The sequence below is a fragment of the Python bivittatus genome, unplaced genomic scaffold, assembly GCF_059951505.1.
Source record: "Python bivittatus isolate LINGU-HERP-01145 unplaced genomic scaffold, Pbiv_v1 ctg000840_np1212, whole genome shotgun sequence".
Taxonomy (NCBI): domain Eukaryota; kingdom Metazoa; phylum Chordata; class Lepidosauria; order Squamata; family Pythonidae; genus Python; species Python bivittatus.
This window is the reverse complement of record NW_028277113.1, coordinates 10,612,035-10,630,443: the sequence shown is the minus strand read 5'-3', so window position 1 is coordinate 10,630,443 and position 18,409 is coordinate 10,612,035. Positions and strand designations below refer to the sequence as shown.

Below are 18,409 nucleotides of genomic sequence, written 5' to 3'. Positions count from 1 at the left end.
GTTGTTATATGGTAAAGTTTTGGTCTTAAACTGATTACTTAATATTAAAGACTCCACTGTATTGTTATTTAGTGTGCGTATATGTATATGTATGTATATACATACATACACATTAATAAAGGAAAAAATAGATAAATGAAGCAAATTTAACAAGGATTAAAATATTGAAAAAAGAGGAAAAAGAAAGAAAAAGAAAGAAGTTTTTAAAAAAACTATTAGATTTCTGACCTCCCCCTTTTTGTACATCTGCCGCTTTACAATATTTGTAGACATTTAGGCCCCCTTAGAAGCCAGATTGTAAGCGATTGTATTTACCATGCTGTGTGATGTGTTGTGTATATGGGAACCATTCTTGCTTAAATCTGGTTAAACTTCTATTATGTATATATACTGTTAATTTTGCCATTCTCCAAGTTCCCAATCAGATATTGTCGGAATTGTATCTTTCCTCCAATGTTGAGCAAAATTTATCCTCGCTGTTGTAAGCATCTCTCTCATTAAATTATTATGTTTCTTGTTGATTGTTTCTGAAATTATACCTAATAAAAAAAGTTGTGCTTTCAGTTCAAATTTAAATTCCAAGATTTTCTTCATTATACTATAAAATCTTCCCAGTACTTTCGGGGGGGGGGGTTACATGTCCACCATATGTGGTAAAATGTTCCTTCTGTTTCATGGCATTTCTAACATTTATTACTGTACAATTTGTCTATCTTGGATATTATTGATGGAGTTGTATACCATCTGTAGAACATTTTGTACCAACTTTCCTTTAAATTATAACTTGGTGTAAATTTTATAGATTTAGACCACACTTCTTCCCATTGTTGTGTTGTAACTGTTTTTTTAAAATTTTGCATACATTTTGTCATAGTTTTTGTTTGTTCTGTCTCTGTATCATATCTAAGTAAAAGTTTACATATGTGCCCAAATAGGTGGTGTTGGTTTTATATGAGTGTTTCAAATTGTTTTGTTTTTTTCCCTTTATAGCCATTCTTCCTTCTTGAGATATAATTTTATCCTTCCAGCTATTTGTAAATACATCAACCATGTATTGTTCACTCCATGTTTTTCATGTTTTAACATCAGAATTCTGCAATTTCTAAATTACAGAATTGGAATTTCATAATTTTGAAACTAACTGGGAATCTTCTGTCTACCTCCCTGCTCATTCTTCATGTTTAGCTATATGGAAAAAAATCCCAACCTTAGTGGGCAAGCAGGGCAGGTGGGGAGTAATAAAAAAATAGCAGCAATCTTATATATCATTTACCTGAGAGTAAGTATAGTAGGATTTACTTCTGAATGTACATGAATGGAATTGCAGTACAAATGTTTTAATGGTATCCAGGTTAGATGATTTATGTACCTTTGTTTGTTTGTTTGATATACATTTATACAATAATTTATTTATTGTTTTGCTTTCTAGAGTCAGCAAAGTAGTTTATCAAAATTTCAAATACAAGAACAGAACATAAAAAAGAAACAAATGTTTTATGTGGCAACAGATCTGTTTGCACTTTCACTTGTCACTCAATAGCAAAGGGACCTTATTGTAATTCAAGTATTTCTTATTGTGAACCTTATCAGGAACCAGTGAATAATGATCCCCCTTTTTAATAAGCACGTGGGCCCTTTATATGTATAGTCATTGCAACAGGAGATACATGAGTCTGTTCCCGTTTCATACCTTGTCTTTGCATAATGCATAGAGATGAGCTGTCTAATAGGAAAATATCTCTACCCAGACAATCTGGAGACACCTAGGCAAATAAGTATGTTCACAGTGTCAGAAGTGAAAAGCATCAGCAGAAAAACAGGAAATATAAGTTGATGTCCCTTAACAATTGTGTCTAGATTATGATGGAATAACCCTCAGATAAGTAAAAGTTACATGGTAGTTCTAACCCAATGCCAGGCTCACTTAAACTCATGGATTTCAGTGGGACTAAGTGATGCTGTACTTGGGTCCCTTCCAATGCGGCATGTGCTGAGCTGTAATGATACAGATTTGATGTTATATCCCTGCATCCCCACAATGCCAACAGGCTTGGGGAGATTTTCTGTGGTTGAACTGTTTAATTTTCAGATCAATTACTACTCCAAAGTAAATGCCAAGAAGACAGTACTGCAGCTTTTCCTCTAAAACTGTAGACTGGGTAGTTTCCCATTGGCAGAGACTCTCACCTTGTCCCACTCTCCAGCTCCTTGAATTCCCTCTTCCCTCCTAATGTCAAGTGCCCTGGAATCTACTTCGTCCTCCTTGCTGGATTCTGCTAGATCTGATTCCCCAACAAGGTCACCATTTTTCCCCCTCAGCAAAATGAGCATAGCAAGGCAAGGATGGGAGCAGGACACTGACTGGACTGCTGCTGTTGTTGTTCCCCCGTTGGCCAACTAAAATGAACACTGGTCGTCTCATGAAGGTCCTCAGCAGTACCCTTACATTCTGGACTTTGCTCCTTCAATGGCAAGGAGACTTACTTTCCTCATTTCAAAACATTTGCTATATTTTGGATTCCTCTGCTTCTTCTGTTGGTTTGCAGCCATGGACCTAGCTCCAAAATCTGTCCCTGGTAACACTGTGAGGATAAGCAAATTCACTTAGCACTAGACTGGTTTTGTTTTGTTTTTTGGTGCCATTGAGTCAGTTTTTGACTCGTGGCGACTGCCTGGGTGAGACTGGCAGCTTTCTTGGCAAGATTTCAGAAGTGGCTTGCCTTCCTAGGGCTGAGAGAAAGTGACTGGACCAGAGTCACCCAGCTGGCTTTGTGCCTAAGGCGGGACTAGAACTCACAGTCTCCCAGTTTCTAGCCTGATGCCTTAACCGCTACACCAAACTGGCTCTGTATTAGACTGTAGCTGGTATCATTTATTAAAGGCCAGTGCTGGTGGATTTTATTTGATGTTGCAATGAACTGGGAGCATGCCTGTAATATATCTTCTGATATGAACTTTTTACTGGGTGAGCCAGTTCTCTCTCAGGATAGCTTATCTATCATTCCTAATCTTTCTTCTAAGAAGCCTTGAAGGTTCCTCTTCCCTGAAAATTGGGGCGTAAGGATGAGGGTGATAGCTAGATTTCAGGATTTATTTTTATTTTTTATTTTTTTCCTAGAATCCTGAAGTCTAACCAAAATGAGGTACAAAATAGCAACAACATGCCAGCAGAGATATATTCAAAACAAAGAAACAAGTTTTCACTGGGCACATGCTCACCTCAGAAAATGGCTTTTAATTCCAGAACTGAGCTCTCATTTCTTTCACACAAAAATCCACTCCTGGCTAATTTAAGGGCTGTGCAAAAGTGGTTTTGTTAATGTTAGGGACTGTAAAACAAATTATTCCTGAGTGGAGCAGATGCTGTGGCATAAACTATAGATCAGAATGTGATTTTTTAGAGCAGTGTTTCTCAACCTTAGCAACTTTAAGATGAGTGGACTTCAATTCCCAGAATTCCCCAGCCAGCCATGCTGGCTGGGGAATTCTGGGAGTTGCAGTCCACACATCTTAAAGTTGCCAAGGTTGAGAAACACTGTCACAGAATCTCTCTTTCTAAGATGAAAGTTTTACCCACATTTTTTAAAAAAGTAGTTTCTGAGAGGTATATCTGAAAAAAAAAAAAAGGAGGGAGATGGTGCATTTCTAAAAGTATAAAAAAAAGGATAGCTATATTTTCCTTTAAAAAATAATAATAAGGGAAATTATAGCTTCTGGAATTCTTCCCAACCTCTTACAATACCTCTGCTGTAGGTCACATGACTGGGAAGAGAGAGGGAGGGGTCTTAGAATGGAGGAGCCAGCAGCGTTCTGAAGTGCTGCTCTACTGCATCTCCATAGAGATGGAAAGGGGGGGGGGCTATTTTTTTCTCCATAGCCTCTAATCAGATCTGGCCCATGTTCAAATCAATCTTTCTTTTGCTGGCTTCTCTCCCCACACTAAATCTGGTCAGGTTTCATTTTGTTATCCTGCTGACAGATGAACAGATAGAATTCTGTGCCCCTTTAACATAATTTCTTTCTAATATTTCACTGGGTTGGAAAGAAACAGAAGCCTTTATAATACAGAACATTGGGAAAACTTATGCTTATAAAGGGGGATTCACATAACAATCCATGTGGATTTGAGGAAGTTGCAAACAAAAATAGATGCTATTTAAACAGATTCTGTCCTCCTTATGTGGGCAGTAAAAAGGTCTGGGATTCGTTTGAACTGGACATCCTTGCAGTTCAAACTAATTGCAGAAATACCTGAAGTACTAAAGATCACCCAGGGACTTTGATCTGCTTTCTACTTATCTCTGGTTAAAGGTTACTATCCACTCCAGCTTTCTCATTTTTTTTTTTTAATCTGCACTCAGTCGTTACCGACTCTGCAATGACTGCTTTGAACAAGTCCTTTTGCAGTTTTCAAGGCAAGTGTTTCGGAAGTGGTTTGCCAGAGCCTCCTTCCTAGAGCAGAGCTCAGCTGGCGAGCGCAGGAGAGGGGATTTCCGTTGCTTCGCGCCTTTTTCAGGCAAGCGCGGCTTCCGCGCTACCAGCAACTACTCCCGACTCCTTTTGCAAGGCGCCGCCAGCATTTTCCTCCCACTGGAGTGAGAGTACCCATTTATCTACTCACGTAAGTTTTCGAACTGTTGGGTTGACAGGAACTGGGGGAGGAAGCAGGAGCTCACCCTGCTGCACGAAGGCTGGGCTCGAACCGCTGAAGTGTCGACCATTTCTGGCTGGCAACTTTCAGCGTCATTAAGCTTTCAGCAATTTGCTTTGTCTGCCCAAGAGCCTTCAAGCGTGCCTGCACCCCACAGCCTAAATGAGACTAATGCATGAGGAAAAAATGACTAAGGAGAAAAAAGTTCCTTAATAAAAACTAATTAGCTCAAACAAGCCCATCTGTTAAATATGAGGTATTTGATGAGGATGAATTTGCTGACTTGTCAAAGTTTATACCATGTTAATTTGTCATGCACTAATTACAAGCCTTTCTAGATGTGATGCTGGAGTCATTAGCATTAAGTAACTATCCTCTTAACAATAACGCAGCATCAGAATTAACAACTGATGTCAAGATATTAAATGGATGATTTCCACAGACTTCAGAAGCGTCACAGGCTTTCCTCAAACCCTTACCTGAGGAAGAAAAGGATTTTAAGATGAAGCTTTTATTGTGAAATCATTGTGCCTCATTCAGGGAATTTTTCAGAGGGTTCACAAGATGGCTTCTTCTATTTGTAACCCATCCATATTTTCCCACCATTTTCCCATATTTTTTCCTTCCTAGAAAAATAAGAGGAAAAGAATGGTATAGCTCAATAACATGCTTTGACTGGTTGTGGTAGGAATCTGCAATCTGAAAACACTGAGAATTATTATTTGCTCTGTTGGTATCATCTCCGTTTTGCAAATATTTATATAAATAGTTGCTGTAATATCAGTAATTTCATCCTTACCTGCATAGCAGCCTGGTTCATACACTGTAGTAAGTCATAGTTAGCTTAATCATTATTTGTTGGCTAAGCAACAACTGGATGGTTTACGCAGCAGCTAGGGCATAAAACATGGCCCAGTGGCTGGAGTCATGCAGTATACTAAGCCAAAATCAAACAAACGACACTCTTGTTTAGTGCAATATGTGAACTCAATTTATATATGATGCAATAAGAAAATGGAAAGCTAGTGTGGTACAGTGATTCAGATTTCGGACTTGAATTAAGAAGTCAGCTGAGGAGGAGGAGGAGGAAGAAGAGGCTTCACTGGGGCTTTCCTGAGGAGGAGGCCAAATGGCGCAAGCCTATATTGTATGCGGGAAGGAAGGAAGGAAGGAAGGAAGGAAGGAAGGAAGGAAGGAAGGAAGGAAGGAAGGAAGGAAGGAAGGAAGGAAGGAAGGAAGGAAGGAAGGAGTTCTGATGCTCCCTGCCAGCTTCCCACAAGCAAAGTCAACAGGGAAGCCAGCAGCAAGTCACAAGTCACTTCCACTCCCACTGCTTTTTTGTCCTTGGTCTTTCTGTTTCTCTATTTAGGTAAGGAAATATCTCTGAAATGATGACCCAACAGGTCACAGGTTGTCTAGTTATAAGTTATAATTCTATGTCCTTCTGCCTGCCCCCTCTGTCTCCTTGTAAGCTGTTTCTTATGTTTCATCTCTTGCAACTGCAGTAGCCAATAATTTAGACTGAGGGTGGAGAAACCCTATATAGTAACATCGTAATCATCTTAAGTCATGTAATAAGTTGATTGAGTTGGATGTGAAGCACAAGAGCTGTCATTTTTAGAGGCAGCAGGTGATCTTAGAAATACTGCAGGCTTGTCTGTTGAAACCACATGCAACATCAAAGTCCAACCATTCAATTAAAATGGTTGGGGTCAACTTTCATCACTTATTTATATCCGTTACATACATAGAGTAGTGGAAACCTGGGATAGCAGAATGACATTCGCCATCTCAGATTTCATTTTAAAGAAGAGGTTGAAATGGATCTTTTTTCTCTAATTTAAAAAAGGGAGCCCATGCGTGCTCATTTATCTTGTGGAGACCAGGCTAGCACTTCTGTGAAATCCTTTATGTGGTGTTGATATTAGTTTTATTGTTGATGATTGGTGGAAAAGTATCTGAGAATGTGCCAGGGGTTTCTTATGATGCAATTTGGAATCAGCTCAGAAAACTGAAAGAGATCTAAGTTCCTGCTTGGCTTCCTGAAAAAAATATTTGGCTTCATGTTACTTTGCTGAGTTCTTTCATCGTTTTGAATGCATCACGACCGAGGGCTTGAGCCACTCTCTCTCTCGGGCAGGCAACACAGATGTTTTAAGCTACCATCCAAGATCTGCTGCTCTGCAGGTTCTAGTTCCCACATCAGTAGCCTCCTATTTAAATGCTATCATCCTAATCATAAAACATGTTTACTCAAAAGACAGTGGAAGTTACTCACAAAAGGACTTCGAATAGTGCCATCTATTCAGGGGCAGGTATGGGGGGAGGGGATCACAAAAGTGAAAATGACAGCTACAGTGGTACAATTGAAGCTCTGCCCCTTTTTGACACATATTTTAAAAAGGACAGAACTTTGACTGTGCCATCACAGCTACCATCTTGACATTTTTCATGCCTCTTGACTGCACCTCCTTGTACACCCCCCAGATGTTCTTCATAGGGTTAAGGGAAGAGGATAGAGGCTGTAAAGAATGAAAGGCAAGGGGGAGTCCTACTGCAGTAAGAGTTGGCTTGCATAACATTAAAGTTAGTCCAAATTTGGAAACTTTGTCTAGCCATTTCCAGTGCTTACATGCAAAGCTCTGTGGAGAACCCTCAGTCTTTGATTTTAACAGTAGCTGCCCTTGTGTACAACCAGTTGGTTTTGATGCAGTCTCTAGGTTCAGAGATAGCTTGCCACACATGCGATTCAGTGTCTGAAAAAGATCAAAGCACATGGAAAGAGTTGTATAATCCTCTTGATGTGCTCAGTCTGACAATATGCTTGCTCCATATTCTCATTTCTTGCATCTACACATTTATTGTTGTTTCTACTCTGTGCACTCTGGCAATACAAGACCGAGTAGCCATCAAAGCATCAGACACTTCCAGAAGAATTTTACCAACTATGAAACATCATGCAATTTTTTAATATTTTTATGACTTTGGTAGATGATCAGCAATAATATCTTCCCATGTGTCTTTCTAGCAATACCCTAAAATCATCAGACTGCATCCATATGTGGAAGAAGGAGAAAGAAACTGAACTTCTTTAACAGTATGCTTGATTTATCAGGTGCACTAACAGGTTTTAATTAAATGCTGCTCCTCAAAATTCAGTTAATATATGCAAATCTGCAAGATACAAGTAGATAATATATAGTAATAGAATATAATGTCATATATTATACTGACAGGTCAGAATGAATTGGTAAGATGTCGCGCTACCAATAATTGCTCTAAAATTGGATAGCAGAAATAGTCCTCCAAAGAAAAACATTTTCTATGTGTAACCAAAGTAAAACTCAGGAAGTAAAGTTGTAAATGTAAAATCTGTCTTAGCACTGTCTGGGACTTTTGCTTTATTATACAATAAATGCATGTCTGTTCCTTACTAGCTACCAAACCTACATCACCAATATAAGGATATATCATTTCCTCTTTTCATGGTTTGTAATTTTATTGCTAGAAAATAGCTCACTGACTTTCCTTGTTCTTGTTATATAGAAAAGCACCAGCCTAATAGAAAAAAAATATCGTTGTCCTTCCTTACAGATGTTTTGAACCACTTTGGGATCAGCACCAGACCCAACTGTACTTTTAATGATATCTGTATTTGGGAGCGAGATCTGATTGTTTCTTATTTTATTTCTGCTTTTTGGAAACCGCAGCAAATTTGGTTTTCAAATTAGTTTTCCTTTGGGTCATGACATTTCTAGTTTTTATGAGGGAGCCCCTGCTGCAAATCTGCCACCCTTGGGGGCATTTCCTCTTCCCATTGGAAGGAATTCTTGCCTTGCTTTGCCTTCTAGTTCCCAGGCTCAAGTCAACCATTACACAGCATCCACAATAAATTTTCCCTGTTCCCCACAGAAGTTCCTGATCCTACTCCTAGAGGTTCTCTCTTTGTCTATGCAGTGGCTGGAACTTCTGTTCTCCTTTTCAATCCCCAGCCCCACCAGCTTAGAAACATGCAGTCCAGCTCTCAACTACTGTGAAAGGGCCCTGCTTGCAGAATGTTTTGGCCTGCAATCATATCACCTTCACAAATCATGGGGGCTTTTTAATGCAATAATGGACGGAGGGCTCTGGGAAAAGATAGCTTGTGAGTTGTGGGGACTCACTGCATTGGTTTACATTTTTGAACTCTACTTCCTCCTCCACATCTTCCCCTTACAGCAGCCTTTTAGATTCATTTGCAAGCCACCAGACACATGTACACAATGTACATTAATACATGTACAGAAAAACATGGGTTGTAAAAGGATGGCACTAGAGTTTATTTCCTTTGGCACGGATTAATTGATGGGAAATGCTTTCTTTTCAGGAGAGCAGAAATTTGCAAATAAAGGAGATGGCTGTAGATTGGTTTCAGTCTGGTTTGTAAGGGTTTGGGAAATAGAAATGTTAATGGTATGGAATTCCCTAGAAACAGTGGAGAGTATAGTTGAATATTGTGTTGTTTATTGTTGCTTTCAGTTCTTTCTTGCTGAGACTTCTCCAGCCAAACACCTTCTTCATGGATATCTGACTACAATTCCTACTAACCAAAATCTCCTGGGCAGTGGTTGTGAGTAAGTCCAAGACATCCAGAGTCCAATACATCTAATATATCCAGAGGACATCAGAAAAGGAAAACATCCATTCTGTTTCCTCTTCCAGCCACAGTTCTCCAGTGCTGGAATATACACCTCACCAAATAATGAAATGGTTGTGCTACTTCAGGAACAAATTAAACACACACTAGAGATCAGAACATTTATTTATTGTATTTTATTAAGCAGAGCAAAGCAGCAATGGAGAAAATTTGAAAATCAGTAGCTGGAGCAGATATATTAGCATTAAACAAGATTAATAGTGATTCTTGTTTTGCCACATGGCTATGCCTCAAGTTGGCATGTTTACATAAAAGGTATACACTTATGCTAATACTGTATTTTACCCGACACCTGAAATTAATGCATGCTAAAATCATCATAGCATTTGCATTTTATAATTGACCCTCTCATCTTCTCTAATATCAAGCCCTTCCTGGGCTTCATCATCAGCTTCAGCTACCCTTTTGGATGATCACCAGTGAGACCAATAGCAAAATTGATAAGTGAGACCTTGTGGTTATGAGCCCATGACTGCAGAATTATCCTGTGGGCAAAGTACAGAGAGCTTTTCCTTACAAGCCTTGATGTGGCTTTCAAGGGCAACCTATTTCAAATGTTCTTTTTTTTTCCTGGAAAAGATACTTTGATATTAAAATAAAACTGTTATCAAAGGTTGAGCTAATTTAAATATTCTGATGCTTTTCAGGTAGGCTGCCATTGCAATTAGGGCTAATGTATTCTTGGACTTAATTATATTTTATTGTTTTCATCAAGGTTGATATGCTTTGCGGTTTCATCTATAGGTTTTATGTCTGAAGGCATTTATCTTACAAAGCAGCATTCTGATACCTTAAATAAATACATGAAGAATAAATACTATCCTAATAATGATAAATCTTCTCTGTTCATTGCAATTCACAAAAAAATAGTTTTATCCTGACATATGAGGTAGACATTTTTGCCACATCTCTGTCCTACTTGACATTTTACATTACTCTTTTATTTGAAGAGCCATCAAAAACGCTTCTGTATTTGAAGGGCTGAGTCAAGTCCAGTTTCAACAGGAGAACAGCGCCTTGGATTTGCTTATCAGTGATGAACACCAGGACAGCAGACAGAGCAGGCATATAGGTTATGTAGTCAGTCTGGTCCACCCTGATGAGATGAATTGTGTTGCACGTGGTAATTCTTTTTTAAATGTACAGTTGTATATTAGCATATGCAAAATGATATAATTCCATCCTTTTAGCAGACACATGGCAAAATGGCAATCTCTACTACCATGTTCCATTATGAAAAGTGGTTAGTAAATTTATATTGGACTTCTCTTCCAAGGGGACAAATGCCTTTAGTACACTCCCCTTCTTACTCTCTCAAAATGTGAATTAGGATTTCTAAAGCACCTTGCAGATTTGACATGGTTGTACACATATTGTCACAACATTCTTTAAAGGTAACAGAGGCTTTTTTGAAGACCTGCACATTAACACTTGCTTGCTCCATTGTTTGTTTGAATTCACTTAACAGGGCAGTAATATTTTCTATAGCTTCATCCACACTGTCAGAAGCTATAGACAGATTCCTTTCTATAATCGCCATGTTTTTATCTGGGGATAGTTCTTCCTGGTTCTCACATGGCCTAGATGAGTTTTTGGACAACTCGCCTTCTGGAAATGACTTTTCTTGGGTTGAATGTTCAGCATTTTCTATTCCCAAGAGATGTTTTCTCCACGGAATAAAGGGAAAAAAATCATCTTCTTCAGCATCCATCTGAGCAATGATTTTGGCCACTGATAACGCCAAGGCATCTGTTTGGCTTGCATCTTCTCCATATGTTGTGACTGAAGAATGTTGTTCTTCCTCATACACAGTCTCATGCACAATGGCCTGAGCTGCAAACAATAAAAGGAATGTGAAATTATATTTAAACATGTAAAATGCTGAGTAGCCGTGTTTAAGCTATCACTCCACCCTTTGTGCAATTATATTCATAAGAAGGGAACAGCTGGGTTGCATTTGATGACTATTTATCTTTACTGTCCTCCCTTATTCCCACTGTTTGGTCCTCAGCAGCCCTACCACTCCTGCCAAGACAGGAAGAAAGTCTGAAGAGGGCAATGTCTTTCATATGCATAGAGTTGTTTTCAATTAAAAGCCAAGGGACATGCATGTTTATAGCCTAGGCTGGCCTTGTCAAAATTTCCCCTTCCTCTACACAGCAATTAAAGCTGAGACTAATGAGTTTAAAGTAAAGACCTAATCTGTGGATAAGATGATCCTTGAAATTTTCATATCTTTTAATTTTCACATTTGGCTTATCCATGGGTAATCTACAGATTATCCATTTTTCATGGTATTTTGGTTAAAAATTTGAAGGTCAGCTTATCCACAGATGGGCTTACACATGAGTATATGTGGGATATATGGATACTTTTAAAAAGTATTGCTGTATATGCTCATGGATAAGCTCATCTGAAGATAAGCCAAACCCAATTTTTGGGGTGCATTTTGGCACTTAAAACTCTTGGCATATTCATGAGTATATAACGTAAATAAGAGCCTTGTTTCCCTATTACCCTATTACCCAATGGCCAGGTGGACTTAAGGAGATTTGGGTATTCTTCTTATTGGTATAACATACTGTTACTTTCAAGCTGATTTTACATCTGGACCAAGTTAAATTTGCCAGATTAGTGGATCCAGTCAACTGACATCCACCCTGTTCAGCATTAAACTTCTCTTACCATTTGCCAATGTTGGAAAATACATGCTTTGCTTGCTTCTCAAATCTGGAGCTCTTGTTGCAGTTCCAGAAAGGGTTTTGATTGCAGGAGTCACATGTTCCTTTGCTCTGTTGACTTGAACAATTGAAGCACAACATAATGATAACAACAACAGTAATAACACTTTAGAAAACAATATAACAAAAATGTTGAAAGGGAGGAGGGGGGGAATTTTCTTAGCCTAGCTCTCGCTGTCTTGCCTCTGTATTTTGCTTGCGCTGGGAAGAAACTGCCTGAAGGACATGTACAGAGAAGACCTCGGCAGGGGTGGGGGGGAGCGCAGGGAAAAGGTCTTCAGGGTAAAGGGGGGAACACTGGTTCAAACTGCCTTAAACTGCCTTATTAGTTGCAATCGATTGTCCTTGCAGTGCTATAAAAACTGGGTTTGGAATCTTGTTGGTGTGGAGCTGCCCAGAACTTTCGCTGCCTGTGCTTTGGGTTGCTGCCCACCCAGCTGTTCTCTCGGCCGATTAAAGAGCTGTTTTCTTTTTAAGAGCCTCCGCCTGAATTCCTGGTTTTGGATTTTCTGAGATTCAGGTCTACGAACCTTACAATGTCAACAACAAATTTCTCTTTGGTGAAGAGAGAAAGAGGGAGTTTCCTTTTCTCCCAAGAGAGAAAGAGAGAAAAGGGAGTTTCCATCACCTTCTCCTCTGTAAAGCCCTCTGCAAGTTCTCAAAAATATATTCATGCAACATTGGGCTTTATCCAAAGTCCTTGTTCTTGCAGAAAATACTAACTTGTTTATCAGTCATGTGAAGAGATTGTGTGTATGGATTCAATGCCTCGTGTCCTTTTCCTGTATTAATGGCTCATTTCTCCAGGAATTTGGCTATGAATTGGGTACCATGACCCAACATCAAAGTACAGATAGTCTGTTTGCCACCATATCCCTTTAAAACAAAAAGAAAAAAACCTTGGTCAGTGGCAACCAAAGGCTGAATGGGGCAGTAGTGATAAAGTAGTCATTGGAGAGGATAAGGCCAGAATGTTCAGCCTTTTTATATTATTATTATTATTATTATTATTATTATTATTATTATTATTATTATTATTATTATTATTTTGTGTTTTTGAAGTCTGGGACATTTTTAATAGTAAGAGGTGTTTATGTCATTTGCCAGTGCACTTCAGCAACACACTCTTGGAGGTTTCCAAGGACTGTAAGAAAGGGGATGATAGACCCCTCTTCATCATACATGATCCATACATTCTCTCTGTCAACTTCATTCAAGAAATCTTCAGAGATAAAATAGGGAGCCTTCCCTATGACAGTTAACATCTATTACTTTACAAGTTAAATTTCAGATTCAAAGTTCTCTAGTGCAGATTTTTTTTAAAATGCTGCTACATACACCTGTACCTGGAATAAGTATGCTTGAATTTTGGGGAACTTAAATTTTCTGTAGGTCTACTCACATCATTAATACATCATTAGAAAGCATGCTGGTTTGTTTTATTCTGTTATTTTTTTAATGCTATCTACCCAATTTCTCCCTCATTTCTCTTTCTTTAATTCTTATGAAGCTTTCTAGTTTGGGACCTGACCTTTGACTGTGTGTTTTGAATAACCAAGAATTTGCTATACTTGAACTACAAACTTTTGGGTTAGTGTTTAGGAACACTAGATGCCAGTAAGGAGATACAGAAAGCCCTTAACTCTTCCCGCCATCTAGTGATCCTCCAGATGATTGCAGTCGAGATATGGCAACCCTTCATAGGGTAGATCCTTCCTTCACACTAATGGAGAAATGCCCAAAGGAAAAATAACAGGATGGTCTTATTCATCAGTGACATAGGAGTTTTTATTTTATTTCTATAGATTTTTAACTTGGGCTTCCCTGATAAAAAACTGCAATAGAGATGAATATGTGTAGCTCAGGGTTGAACTGTGGAGTCCTTGGGGTTCTCTGAGCTTGTTGTGACACATGGACAGACTCAACCATAGTTTTAACTAGGAAACTGTCAGCATTTTAGACCAAGCTAAATCCAAATATGCAAGAGAATTCTTGGAAGCCTGGTATTCAGACAAGGCAGCAATTAACAGATGCATAGAGATAAACAGCATCTACATACCATTCAAAAGAGACAAAAGACCAGAAGATCGCCTCACTCGCAATCAGATAAGCAAAGGTTACCACCAGGCACACAATCAAGCAGCAAATGTATGCCAATCAAGGAACCACCAGAGGAGCAAAACAAACCCCCACCCTCACCAGCACTGGCAAGGCAGGCCACAGCACATAAATAGAGAGCAAACCCATCCCATTTTAGCACTGAAGATGTTACCTAGCGGGTAATGAAACGTTTGCAAGAAAAGAACCAAGCTCAGAGAACCCCAAGGACTCCACAAAAAACTGCAAACCTTAGACATTTGACTCAGCAAAAAAAACAGTATCCCCTGGGAACATTTGGATTCAAATTCTTTTGCAGTTGTGAAGTTCATAAAGTGGTTTTCAAAGACTTGTGTCCTTTCAACCTAATTTGCACATTTTCATGTTAAAATGTTAAGCATTCTTCCAGGCCTACGTGCTCTAGCTCAGAATTTGTATAACAGCGTGATCCATAATGAAGAAAACCCAAAGCAGCTGAGAGATTCACTGGAGAAAGCATAATATTTTCACCTGGATATTCTTTGCTCAGTAGATGAAACAAACCAAAAACAGCTTTTTTGTTGGCTTCACTGAGGGAGATCATTGGAAATCAGCACTCCCTAAAGAAATGATTATGCAATAAACAAATCAATGCCATTTTTTCTCTTACTTTTTTTAACCTGTCACCCCCTTGGGATTTTCACAAGACTACAGTTTTTCTTACTTTCTTGCAGGCTGAATAAATGATTCTATGTAAATTTGTTGTTTGTACATCATCAAACATGAAATTGCACCATGTTTATTTCATTAAGACTGAGTTATGTCAAAGAATATGCATGTCAAAATATTTTGTGCATGTATGTGGTTTATTGTTTTGTTTTTGCTAATAAGACATTAAAATGTCATCTAGTCAAAGGCAGGCTATAAATGCAACGTTTTCATGTCTTTTTAGCAATACTTGTATGCAGTACAGTTGTATGTAATATCCTGAAAGCATCATTTCCTGATCAATATTGCAATAATCCAGGAGACTAAATCAGGAAGCCTTAGTCTCTTTCTCACTGGGCTTTGCTTGTCCTCCATGATGCTACAATACAGTCAAATCTGATTGGCTGTGTTGTACTACAATGAGTTGTATCCACAAAGGGGAGGGGGGCAAAAACAGGCAAGATGGCAGTCGTGATCAAAGGCCCCAGCCCTCTGTACTCTATACATGACATTGACAGATGTACAAAAAGTTATCAGCCTGGTTTGTGAAGCTACAACCACCTCTTGCATGTTTTGACATACACACCCCTATGGATGCTGCTGGTCATAACATTATTTGCTTAAATACAGAATGTCTTACATTTGAGGCTATTTGTGTAATTGACAAAGAAGAAAAGAATACCAAGACAGCCCTAGAGAGAAACTTTTGACAGGGAAGAGTATTTCAAAAAGGACAAATATGCTCAGCTGTCCTACTTTTTAACTAAGTATCTGACTTTGCTTTTCAGATGAAAACTGTTTTCACAGTATCAGTTTGACATCTGAAAACCATTGTATGTGAAAGAGTCACTGTTATCACAAAAATAAACATGCTAGCTGACTTGGAAATCATACTGTTGACAAGAATCAAAGACCCTAATGTAATAAACATACCAGATTAGCAACGGAGGCGAATATGTGTAGCTCAGAGTTGAACTGTGGAGTCCTTGGGGTTCTCTGAGCTTGGTTCTTTTCTTGCAAACGTTTCATTACCCGGCTAGGTAACATCTTCAGTGCAAGAAAAGAACCAAGCTCAGAGAACCCCAAGGACTCCACATACCAGATTTTCAGATACCAAATAATGGGAGATGCTGAAATTATTAGATTCCATTAGGGAATGCAGTGTCCTATGCAAACTTGGGAGGAGGCCTCATTGGACTCAGAAGGAGCTACATAAAAGCTAGGATGATTCTGTCAACAACCACAACATAAAATGTTTGCTATTTCTACTTCCAGTTCAGAGTTCTCAAAAAAAACAATTTCAAGGTTGCAGCCAAAATGTCTGCAAAATTAAATGCTGACTCCTACTCAACTTTCAAGCAATGAGTAGCATAGTTAACTCTGTGGGATGAGTATTCCTTAACTGCTCCCTGATTTACTAAAACTCCATTTTATATTTCCCGTGGCACTCATAAAAGTCTTTAAAAACCCCTAAGAATGGAAAAGCTCACCTCGCTTCCAAGATGCAGCTTGATGAATCTGGTGATTCTGTATGCAAACCTGCCAGGCTATATAGAAAATTTAGTACACCTCCGCTGTCATTATTTCACTTTGCGTGTGTTTTGATTTATGGTACTTTGCATAATGAACCCGGGGCCTTATACATTTTGAATGAGCTCAGCTCAATCATCACAGTAGCTGGTAAATGCAGGGCGAGAATGTGGGATTGTTTATGTTTCTGTACTGGTTGCCCAACTTAAACTACCATCACATGGGCTTCCTAAGATGGAAATAGGCTCTGTTGAATTGGAAGGATTTAACTGACCCCCTCCCATTCCATTTCAAAGTAGTAATGTATAGGTTGAGCTGCATATATTGGGTAAATTAAGCAGTGAACTGAAGCATATATGAAATAAGGCATTTTTCAAGATTGTACTCATTCGCAGTGCTTTATAAACGTTGGCCAGTCGTTGTAATGCTCATTTTACATCAGTGTTGTCCAAACTTGACCACTTTAAGATGAGTGGACTTCAACTCCCAGAATGGCTGGCTGGGGAATTCTGGGAGTTGAAGTCCACTCATCTTAAAGTGGCCAAGTTTGGACAACACTGTTTTACATGGATTTTTCTACCTACATTCCTGCCCTTGTCACTAATATTGTATATTAGTTTGCCTTCTGCCCTCTTACAAGAGGTGTGAAGAAAATTTTACTCATAAACCTGTTGAAGCAGAACTATTATTTGAAACTGAGAAGAGCTCTGCAAGGTTAAATCAAAGTTCTCATTGAGTGTCATACAGTGCAGTGTTTCTCAACTTCAGCAACTTTAAGATGTGTGGACTCCAATTCCCAGAATTGAGTGGCTGTAGCCATTCCCTTGATTTTTTTGACCCCCCCCCCCCAGACACCCCTGGTCCTAAGGCCAGCAAGAACCATTACTACTGTAGGATTTACAAATCCAGTTTATGGCACTAAAAGTATACATATATATGCATACCTCTTTCTGTAACAGATTATTCTTAATTATGTCACTGACAAAGGCTTTAACATGAAGTGTCTTTTACTAATTTTTAAAAAACAAGTGCAATAAACAATTAAAAAATAAAATTTTAATACACAATTCTTTACTTGTAATGCCACCTAGAGTCACTTATCCAGTGGGATGGGCAGCATATATAAATTTGATTAATAGATAAATAAATAAATAAATCATCTGCTTGCATCCATGCTGTCAACACAATGCTAGATTATGATGGAGCAAAACATTGCAAAATTGTTTACTTTTCCTTGGGCTGGAGTTTATACTAAACAAACAAATGAACAAAAATAGGGAGGAAAGGCCAGGTGTAGTCTGATGCGGTTTATGGTGTAATTTCAGAAATGACTTCAGATTGTATGTATGGGATGAGGTAATGATGTCTCTGTTGGGAAGGACGCATTACATGTTTGTAATAGCTCCAAAAACATGATGCTGAGTCTGGTTCTCCCAATATGTTTAGTGATATCTGCATTAAAGCCATTCTTAATTACTATTGTGGAACATTGCCTACCTTTTTATATCTGTTGACTCATTTGCGTTTAGCAATTCACATCAGTAAAGCAAATCTGATTTCCAGGGTATGATGCTGCGATTGACTCTGTTTGCTATAAGGATCCCTTTCCTGCAGCTAGTCCAAGACTAGAAGATTGACACTGTTGCTAAAAAGAATTTTGCAACCCCTTTCAAAGGAGAGCAAAATTACCCTTTCATCAACTGGACAGGAAAAAAACTGGCAGAGTTTGGTTTCTTTTAATTGGAGAAGTGTTGAATGTAGGCCAAGTAGAAAATAAATGCTAATAAGTTCAAGGAAATGTCTATTCTCACAAGAAGAATAGGCATGTTGGGACTGTAGATGGCTAATAGGATTCCCATTTTGATTTGAGAAGCCCGTGAATTGCGTTCAGTGATCCGAAAAGGATAGCAGAGAAAATGTTCTAGCAATACCAAGAAAAAAAGATGGAAATGTGCAAGTATGGGTTTATCTCTCTGGTTTCACTCATGACACAGTTAAACTATGAGA

General features: G+C 38.6%; 1 protein-coding gene across 1 annotated transcript; it reads right to left on the bottom strand.

Moving 5' to 3' along the window:
* Window positions 1-10,653: 10,653 nt before the first annotated feature.
* LOC148213697 (uncharacterized) lies at window positions 10,654-14,768 on the bottom strand. The gene is made up of 3 exons (XM_088130903.1): window positions 14,601-14,768; window positions 12,919-12,964; window positions 10,654-11,180 (listed from the first exon to the last, which is right to left on the bottom strand). The coding sequence occupies exons 1-3, from the start codon at window positions 14,766-14,768 to the stop codon at window positions 10,654-10,656; spliced, it is 741 nt and encodes a 246-aa protein (XP_087987029.1).
* Between the last annotated feature and the right edge of the window lie 3,641 nt (window positions 14,769-18,409).

What these genes read in the sequence shown, in the direction of transcription:
- LOC148213697 (XM_088130903.1), bottom strand. Translation starts at nt 14,768, where the DNA reads ATGATCTCCCTCAGTGAAGCCAACAAAAAAGCTGTTTTTGGTTTGTTT. An exon ending in CAAATTCTGAGCTAGAGCAC is followed by an intron (nt 12,965 to 14,600) that starts GTAGGCCTGGAA and finishes TTTGTTTTAAAG; the next exon opens with GGATATGGTGGCAAACAGAC. An exon ending in TACTTTGATGTTGGGTCATG is followed by an intron (nt 11,181 to 12,918) that starts GTACCCAATTCA and finishes TATTGTTTGCAG; the next exon opens with CTCAGGCCATTGTGCATGAG.